The sequence below is a fragment of the Orycteropus afer genome, unplaced genomic scaffold (assembly GCF_000298275.1).
Source record: "Orycteropus afer afer isolate SDZICR_OR568_19922 unplaced genomic scaffold, OryAfe1.0 scaffold00080, whole genome shotgun sequence".
NCBI classification, from domain to species: domain Eukaryota; kingdom Metazoa; phylum Chordata; class Mammalia; order Tubulidentata; family Orycteropodidae; genus Orycteropus; species Orycteropus afer.
Genome location: NW_006921667.1, coordinates 9,224,190 through 9,234,171, shown reverse-complemented (window position 1 = coordinate 9,234,171; position 9,982 = coordinate 9,224,190). Strand labels below are relative to the sequence as shown.

The following is a 9,982-nucleotide window of genomic DNA, read 5'->3' as shown; positions in this document are numbered from 1 at the left end:
TTTGTCATTTTGCTCTTGAACAATTTTCTTCAATTCTTCAAGGGTATTGTCTTCTCCTTGCTTGTTTATGGTTTCCTTGAGCTCTTGGAAGAAGATATATATATATCTTTTCCTTATCAGATACTTCTATTACTTGTTCTTCCTCACAGAGATTTCCTAATTCTTTTATTTAGACACTGGTTTCTTCTTCTTCTTCTTTTCTTTTCTTTTTTTCTTTAGTTGAAGTTGTCTGTTGCCTCCGAGATATTTTGAAGTTGTTGTCTTTCTTTGTTGGTTATTTGCTTCACCCTGGTTTCATGTTTTACTTCAATATATCTGGAAGTGTGGAGCAGGTGTATTTCTTTGGTTGTTAGCTTGACTATGCTGAGTCACTCTCCAGTTTTCTCTGTGTTGGTAGTTACTGGTGGTAATGTGGGGGTAGGTCTCCATTGTGAAGAGAATGTGCAGTTGGGATGAGCAGGTGAGTCCCAAAACCCCAGGGCTCAAAACCACTTTGTGCTAAAAAGGATTGCTAAGAATTGAACTCTTAGCCGTGGGTCCAATTGGGGTTTGGTTTATTCAGGGAGTTTTTCTTCCTTTTCCCTTACTCCCTCCCAGACTCCATGGCAGCTTAAGCTACAGGAGATCTGATCCATTTCCCTATACAATCTTCTCCTACGTGAGCTTCTCCCACACACATGGCTTTAGCTCACCTTGAAATCCTCCCTGTTTACCCTGTGGTTCTGTGGAGTTTTTTGTTTCCTCTTAGACCTCCTTTGTGTCTGTAATGGCTTCTTTTTGGTCTGGCCAACTTCCCCCGCCCCCACTCCAAGTCAGTGAACTCACTTGCTCCCTTTCCTGTCTTCACTCAATCTAATATTTTATCTTCTCATAAAATGCTCATAATTCCAGGATCATTATTTGTATCTATTACACTGAGTTTCTCAGAATCTTGAAAGAGGGATTTGGTACAGTCTGTTAGTAGGTCATCATCTTAGGACCTCACCGAAGGCTGTCTGTTCAAATTTTCTACCTCAGTCTCTGTTAGTTTAGGAGACTGAGGTAGAAAAGTTAGTTTAGGTAAGTAGTGTGTCTCTAGAAATATGTCCATTTCTTCTAGATTTTCTAATCTGGTGGAAGACAGTTCTTCATAGTATCCTGATGTTATCCTTTTTATTTCAGTTGGTTCTGCTGTGACATTGCCCATTTCTTTTCTTATTCATGTTATTTACAACTTCCCCCTTCTTTTGTTAAACTTGCCAGTGGTTTGTCAATTATATTAATCTTTTCAAAGAGCCAACTTCTAGTCTTGTTGATATTTCCTATTGTCTATTTTGTTTAATTCATTTCTGCTCTAATCTTTATTATTTCTTTTCTTCTGGTCACTATCGGTTGTTTTGTTTGTTTCTTGTTTTTGTTTTTGCTGCTCTTTTTCTAATTGTTGGAGATGTTGGGTTAAGGTGCTATTTTAGGCTCTTTCTTCTTTTTTGATGTGTGCATTTATTGGTATAAATTTCCCTCTGATTGCTGCTTTTGCTCTGTCCCAAAGATTTTGGTATGTTGTTTTCATTTTCATTTGATTCAAGGAATGTTTTTATTTCAGTTTTTATTTATTCTGTTACCTATTAGTTTCCTAGAAGGGTATCATTCAGTTTCCATGTTTGCTCTTTTTCCATAGGTCTTCCTATTGTTGATCTTCTAATTTTATAGCATTGTGATCTGAGAAGATGTTTTGCAGTATTTCAATCTTTTTAAATTTTAGGCTTGCTTTGTGACCAAGCATATGGTCTGTCCTAGAGAATGTTCCATGTGCACTGTAAAAGAATGTATATTGTGCTATTGTTGGGAGAAGTGCTCTGTGGATGTCTAGTCAAGTTGGTAGAGTGTATTGTTTACTTCTGCATCTTTGTTGAGTATCTTTCTCATTGTTCTTTCATTGAAAGTGGTGTATTAAATTATCCTACTGTTACCATGGGGTCATCTATTTGTCTTTGCAAACTGTGTTACTCTTATACATTTTGGGCTCTTTCATTGGGTGTGTAGGTATTTATCATAGTTATGTTCTTTAATCATTATATAATGTCCTTCCTTGTCACTTATGGTGGTTTTTATGTTAAAGTGTGTTTTATCAGAAATTAATATTTCTCTTTTTTTATTGCCATTGGTTTGATGCATCTTTTCTAACCTTTGAGTTTTAGTCTATTTTTGTCTTTATGTCCAAGGTAAGTCTCCTGTGAACAGCATACTGATGGGTTTTCTTATCCAGTCCAGTCTGCAACTGTCTCTTGAGTGCTGCATTTAATCCACTTATATTCAGTGAAATTGTGACTAAGAACTTATTGCTGTCATTTTGTTATGTGTTTTTTCATGGTGCTGATTTGTTTGTTCCATGTAATTTTCTGTGGTGAGCTCATTTTGTTTACAAAATTAGCTATTTCCTTCACTATTCCTGTTTTAGTATTTATTAAATATTTGTGCCTCTCCTTTTTTGTTCTGATGCAAAAGTTTATTAATTTTCTTTGCGGTTACTCTGTGATTTATTTTCTTCCCAAGTTTAGAACAGTCAATCTCCCAAATGTCTTGACTTCCTTACCATTTGGAAGTTCTGAACCTACCTTATTTATTCCCTCTTTTCGGTTTGTCCTAATTTACCAATTGATGTCTCTGTTTCTCGGTTTACAGTCTTGTAAGTTTATTCTACTTTGGATACTTCTTTAACTGGGTTGGTTTCTGGCTTATATCCTCATGCATTTTAATCATCAGTTGTCTTCTGTTATTGGTTCTCTGTCTGAAGGACTCCCTTTAGCATCTCTTGTAAGGTTGGTCTGGTCTTAACAAATTCCCTTAATTTGTTTATCTGGAAATGACCTAATTTCATCATCATATTCAAGGGACAATTTTGCTGGGTATATAATTCTTGGTTGGCAATTTGCTTCTTTCAGAGTTTTATGTATGAAATTTCATTGCCTTCTTGCCTGCATAGTTTCTGCTGAGAAATCAGAGCTTAATCTTAGTGGTTGTCCTTTGCAGGTAACTTTTTGTTTTTCCTTTGCTGCTTTCAGGATTATTTTTGTCATTGGTTTTGGCGAGTTTGACTATATGTCTTGGTGATTTTCTTTCGGGGTCTATCCTGTTTGGAGTTTGTTGAAATGTCTTGAATGGATATATCACATTAGGGAAGTTCTGTTCCAACAAATCTTCAACAATTTTCTTTGTGGCTTTGTCTCATCCTGTTCTGGAATTCTGATCACTCGTACGTTATTACTCTTGGTGGTGTCCCATAGGAATGATAGGCTTTTAATTTAGTTTTGATCTGTTTTTAGATTGACCCTTTAACAAATTATTGTTGAGGGATTTGTCATCAATTTCACTAATTCTGTCTGCTATCGATTCGATTCTACTCCTTTGCCCATTCAATGTTTTATCTATTTCTGAAATCTTAGTATTAATCTTCTGGATTTCTATTTGTCATTTTTATGTGGTTTCTAATTTTTCATTTATTCAGTCTGTTCTTGTATTGTTTTACTAAATTGTTAGTTTTGTCTTCATTTTCATTAATTTTGTCAGCATGGTCCTTGATCTTTCAATCCATTGAAGGTACCTAAATAATTCTTTTGAATTTTTTATCAGAGAGTTCCAATGCCTCTGCTTCCTCAGGGAGGTTTTCTGGGTCTGTATCCTGGTCCCTTGTTTGTACTTTATCTTGCGGCTTTGTATGAATTGCAATGGTAATTTGTCTCTGAGACACTGTAATGTCATATTTATATTTATACTCCATGTGCTAGTTTGGCAGCACTTAGGCACTCACCAACTATCTCCTTGTGGGTGTGATAGAGGATGAGAGTGTGTGCACAGATCTCTGTTAGCTGTTCGTGAAGAGCAGTTGAGGGCAAGGTGGGCTGGTATTGGCTGCCATCTATCATTCATCATTTAGTGCAGAAGCAAGTCTTGGCCTTCATCCAGTGGGTGGAGCTGCAGATGTGGGTGTGGTTGGGTTGTGTGAGTGTGGTTGCTGCCTCCTACTTGGTTAAAAAAAAAAGAGAAAAACTGCATAAACAAACAGCAACAATCACAAAAAAGAAAGAAAAGACATCACATGAAAAATTTAAAAAAAAACAAAAGGACAAAGAAAAAAAATCCCACAATATTTGGGGAGGGGTGAGTAAGTGAAGAGAGCAAGAGAAAAAGAATAAGAAATAAATGAGAAAAATGTAAATAAAAACAAGGGATGGGAAGAATTAAAAGGGAACCAGCCAAAAGGGAGGGAGGGGACAAGAACCAGGGAAAGAGAAAAAAGGAAAAAAAAAAAAAAAAAAAAAAATGGGAGGGTGGGGAGGACAACAGGGCACTGGGTTGTTTCTCTTGGCCAAGCAGTTAACAGGAAGTAGGGTACCTGGTCCTGGGAGTAGTTCCTACCTTCCCAGACAGGAACTGGGGCAGTGGACCTGATGTCAAGAGAGTTCCTGTTAATGCAAAAGATGTCTGAGGGCAAGGTACTTGGACCTGGAAAAAGTTCCTGCCAGCCCAAACACTGGTAGAACAAGGCACCTGGTTTTAAAAGGAATCCATATCTGTTCAAAAAATATTTTCTGCTGTCCCAAAAGGTAGCTGGGTTCAGGGTCCCAACTCTCGGGAAAAATTCCTACCATCTCCAAAGGGGGTCATAGTGTAGGGCACCGCACCTGATCGCAGAGCTAGTTCCTATCTACCCAGAATGCAGCTGGGGACAGGGCATCTGATTTTAAATGAGTTCCTAGTGATCCAGTGTCTGTGGGGATTCTGAATCCTCAATGTTTCTGCCAGTCCAAAAGGTAATTGGGAGCAAGGCACCTGGTTCCAGAGGGAGTTTTAGCCAGTTCAAAAAGTGGCTGTTTGGTAGGGCTTATGACGCAGACAAAATTCCTGTTGTCTCAAAGGTAACTGGGAGCAAGGTCCCATTCTCAGAAAAAAAGTTCCTTCTATCCCCAAAGCCTGCTGATACAGGGTATCTGGTCTCAGGAAAAAAAAAAAAAAAAAACCTCCTATTGTCCCAAAAGGTGGCTGGGAACAGGGCACCTAGTGCCAGAACCAGTTCCTTCCCAGAAGGCAGCTGGCTGTGGGGTGCCCAGACCAGGATGAAATTCTGGTCCAGAAGGTGGGTGGAAGTGGTGGATGACTCCATTCACCATGCAGGTGTAGGGTACAAGGGTAACAAGGGTAATATCACACCTTTCTAGCTGTTAGCCTCCAGTGTGGTTGCCCATGCTGTCTTCAGCAAGCAGAGCCAATTGTTAGGATCCTGCCCAGATCAGATTGCTACTTGTAAATATTCAAATCAGCCATGCAATCAGGACAGTCTGCAGCTCCATTTGTCTCCTTATTCACTGTCTTCATTCAGATTCTTCTACTATTTGGTATTTAATCCACTTCTTTATCCTTCCCTATAAAGCTCAAGGTTCCAGGATTATCTTCTGTTATCTGTTTTAAATAGTTTCTCATTTCTTTGTTGCAGAGGGTTTGTGTAGCTTGTCTGCCTTTTATGCCATCTTGTGAGAAGTCCCTATCTGTCTTAATTCACTTCTCTTCTCTAAGTTTGACTTTTTTTTTCCCAAAGGATGACATATGGAAAAAACTCACAGAGGACACAGCCACCCAGAGGACACCTATCTTCCTATTAAGTGGGTTCAAGATGATGTGTTCTCAGAAACAGATTTTACAGCAGAACTCATCTTTCCCTGGCCAGTGCCACAAAATTTTCATGCAGCGTCCTCAAGGAAAGTGGCTGCTCAGCAGAGTCTACCCATAGAGCCTCCAAGACTACTCAGCAAGTGGTAGTCATTCATCTTGAAGGGAGCCTCCAGGGTGACTTCATAAACTGCCATCTGTACAGAAAATGCACAGAGGATCAGAAGAGGTAAAAAGGAAGGAAGACAAACATAGACAAGAATAGCTATTGAAACTTCTCTACCTTATTTTGTGGGATTATTAAGGGTCTCAAGTGCACAGGCTGGAGTGGAAGCCTTCTTTCCAAAGAACTTTATGTGACAATGGTTTTAAGAATGGCAAGCTACTACTGACAAAAGCTGTACCCAAAAGAGCTGTTGTTGTCGTATTTACTAATAAGCACATTTGTGAAGAAGTTCCTATTTCCAGAAATAAGTTCTCAAAGACCAAGGACATGTTTTTAATATGGCTCTACCATAAACTGGTTTTGAAAATTTGGGGATGGGGTATCTTGTTCTCTGAACCATCCCCTCAGAAGTCAAATGTGGCAGAGGGCCAGAAGGGGAACTGGACTTCCCACATTCCTGGCAGCACCATTATCCTGACCACCAGCACAGCTGCAGAGGAAGCCTCCAGTACAGCCCCTGATGCTCCTGCACAGCCATAGCTCAATGCCTGCTCTCAGACAAGCCCCTGACAGGCACTGCTCTCTGTAGGGCAATAAGAAACCCCAATATGGCAAATAAATGACTAAACTAATTCTGTGCTAAATCAACTGCTATTTTAGGAGTCTAGCATAGACAAGCAGAAAGGAGAGGATTATGATTTGAAGAAAATCAATCTTTTCTTTGTGAGGCTCTTATTTTCCTCCATGATTAGGATATCGCTGCTACCACATGCTCTTAGTGGGAGAACATGCTAGCATAAATCCTGCGGCTTCAGTGTGCTCTAAGAGCCTAGCCTGATAAGACTCTAAGGCAAAAAAAAAAAAAGAAAAACAACCCACAGGCAATAGTTAGGCCCTTGACTAAAAGGGTCACATTGCTTGGCCTTTGTGACTCTCCTCTGGCATCTAATCCCCTCAGAGGACATTTCAAGAATGTGTGAACTGCTAGACAAGGAGCAGAGAACAAAGCCAAGCCAAGACACTGATGTCTGGCTCCCGTGCCAGCTCAGTGGTGTGCTACCCTACAGGCCTCATGTCCTGGGATTCAAATCTCTCTCACCTCAGTCATATCATTACCCATCATGAACTTTCAGGTTTCTGAGGTGGTATCTCTATGGAAATAGATATCTTCCTTCTGAGGAGTGGCTGGTGGGTTTGAACCGCCAGCCTTCTGGTTAGCAGTCAAATGCCTTAGACATTACACCACCAGATGAATTGTCTAGACAAAAATTATTATATCCTTAAGAGGCAAAAGTATGCTGTAGTCTCCAGAAGTTTCAGAAGTGATAACTCAGCAAGCCAATGAATATTCCTATATCCAGAGCATGTTAATTCACTTTCATTTTATTTCAGTTATAAAACAACTGCTGAAACATAAAGTTAAAAAACACACATGTACACAACAAAGTTTTATTCCTTTTTTTGCTGCAGAAAATAAATATGATCACGTATTTCATATGCTTGTCCACAGAAGCATTTCTAAAAATGTCATTTACTGGATTCAACGGTATGATATTTTTGACTTTTCAACTGCAGGTATCATACAGTAGATCATTTTATCTTATTAACATTAAGGACTTGGGCTCAAGCAACTTTGGAAAAAGGCTGTTTGTGAGCTTAAAAATCTTATTCTAAGTGTTATCTTTTAAATAGCTAAACAAAAAACAACTAGGTCTTAACTTACTTAACAGGAGAATAAAGTTTTCTTTTATAAAAATTGCCCCCAAAAACCTCACAAACACCCAAACCTACTTAAAAAGTTACTCTACCTCCATAGGCATTAACAAGAAGAAAGGGTATTGGGGAGAGGAAACAAAATGCATCCTGTGAAATATGCAAAGCCAAGCATAATCCATTGCAGTCCAGTCCATGTTGTTTCCAGTTTGGCCCTCAACGGTTCTAAAAAAAGAGAAGCTGTTCAGTCATCTAAGCCTATATTTCTGAAAAGGTAGGACATGGATTCTCCATTATGAATCCGACGGATGGCTTCTGAAAGGATCATGCTGATATCCACAGTTTTAATTTTGGGGCACTGGAGTTTCTGGATTTCATGTGGAATTGTGTTGGTTACCACCACCTGTGGATGAAGGGAAAGAAAACAAGAACATCAGAAAGACTAACTATATAGTGTCTTGACCTGACCTGAGGATGTGCTTGATGGGAGGACAGTGAGTCTACTATACCTTCAACAATGTTTTTAGTCAGTGTGAATACCACCTGTGCTTCTTAGATAAGATCTGATAATTTTACACCCACTAGGATGGCTACAGTAAAAAAGACAGGTATAACAAGTGTTGGTGAGAATGTGGAAAAATCAAAACCCTTAGATACTGCTGATGGGAATGTAAAATAGTGCAGTTACTTGGAAAACAGCCTGGCAGAGCCTCAAATGGTTAAACACAGAGTTACTATCTGATCCAGCATTCTATCCCTAGAAACGAATTCTATCTCAAGATAAATGGGGGGGGGGGAGGAGAGTCCACACAAATCCTTGTATGAGAAGACTCATAGCAGCATTATTCCCAACAAAGAACCCAAATATCCTTCAACAGATGAATGCATAAAATATGGTCCATACTAAGTAGTATTCAACCATAAAAAGAAAGAAACACTGATACATGCTACAACATGGACAGACCTCAAAAACATTATGCTAACTCTTCAACTTTATGGAATGGCAAGAGGCCCTGAATAACTAAAGCAAAGAAAAGAACAAAGTAGGAGGACTCATACTTCTTGATCTTAAAACATATTACACAGCATCACGATAAATGGAGAAAAGACTGAAGTCATCAAAGATTTCACTTTACTTGGTTCCACAATCAACACCAAAGGAAGCAGCAGTCAAGAAATCAGACTTTGTACTGCATTGGGCAAATGTGCTGCAAAAGATCTCTTTAAAGTACTGAAAAGTAAAGATGTCTCTTTGAAGACTAAGGTGTACCTAACCCAAGCCATGGTATTTTCAATAGCCCCACATGCATGTGAAAGCTGAACAACAAATAAGGAAGACCAAAAAAGAGTTGATGCTTTTGAGTTGTAGTATTGGCAAAGAATACTGAAAGTACCACGGACTGCCAGAAGAACGAACAATCTGTCCTGGAAGAAGTGCAGCCACAATACTTCTTGGAAGTGAGAATGGCTAGACTTTGTCTCACCTACTTTGGTCATGCTGTCAGAAGGGACCACTTCCTGGGGAAGGATGTCATGCTTGGTAAAGTGGAGGGTCAGCAAAAAAGGGGAAGGTCCTCAATGAGATGGACAGACACAGTGGCTGCAACGATGGGCTCAGGAATAGCAAGAATTGTGAGGCTGCTGCGGGATTGGACAGTGTTTCATTCTGTTGTACATAGGATTGCTTTGGAGTCGAAGTCAACTCAATGGCATCTAACAACAGCAACAGCAACAAAAAAAAACTACAGTAATCAAAACAGCTTGGTATGACAATAAACACATAGATCAGCAGAACAGAACTGAGAGTTCAGAAATAAACCTACACAGCTATGGTCAACTGATTGTTGACTAGGGTGTTCAGTCCATTTAATGGAGAAAGAAGAGTCTCTTCAGTAAGTGGTGCTAGTTTCACTGGATTTCCACATACAGAAAAATGATCCATATGTCACATCATACACAAAAACAAATTCTAAGTAGATTAAGGACCTAAATATGCAAACTAAAACCATAAAATTCTTAGGAGAATAAGTAGGGGCAATGCAGTCAGGGTTAGCTTTTAACAATGGGTTATCTAATATAATAAAAGCATAGACAGCAAAAGAAAAAAATAAATAAATGAGGCCTCATCAAAATTAAAAACTTTTGTTCATCAAAAGACTTTACCAAAAAAGTGAAAAGGCAAGACCAGGAGAGTATCTTTGGAAACGATTTATTTATCTGGTAAGATTCTAATAACCAAAATATATATAAAACTTTGGCAACAAGGCAAACATGGGTATATGGGTGGATAGATGGGTGGACAGGCTAAACGATTAGGTATGTCTATGAAATGGGGAGGGTATTCCAAGAACATATATAGGGTTGACAGACAATGGTCCTATAAGTTTATGTGAATGATCAGAATTCCCAGGTGTATAGTAGAGCTGACAAGGGGCAAGGTTGTGGTCACTGCTTGGTCAC

The 9,982-nt window shown here is 39.0% G+C and overlaps 1 protein-coding gene across 1 annotated transcript in view; it reads right to left on the bottom strand.

Moving 5' to 3' along the window:
* Positions 1-7,766: 7,766 nt before the first annotated feature.
* PRPSAP2 (phosphoribosyl pyrophosphate synthetase associated protein 2) overlaps positions 7,767-9,982 on the bottom strand; it is a 107,283-nt gene continuing 105,067 nt past the window's right edge. The window contains exon 10 of the mRNA XM_007941466.2: positions 7,767-7,925. Within this exon, the coding sequence (XP_007939657.1) occupies positions 7,767-7,925 (159 nt within the window). The remainder of the gene's footprint in view (positions 7,926-9,982) is intronic.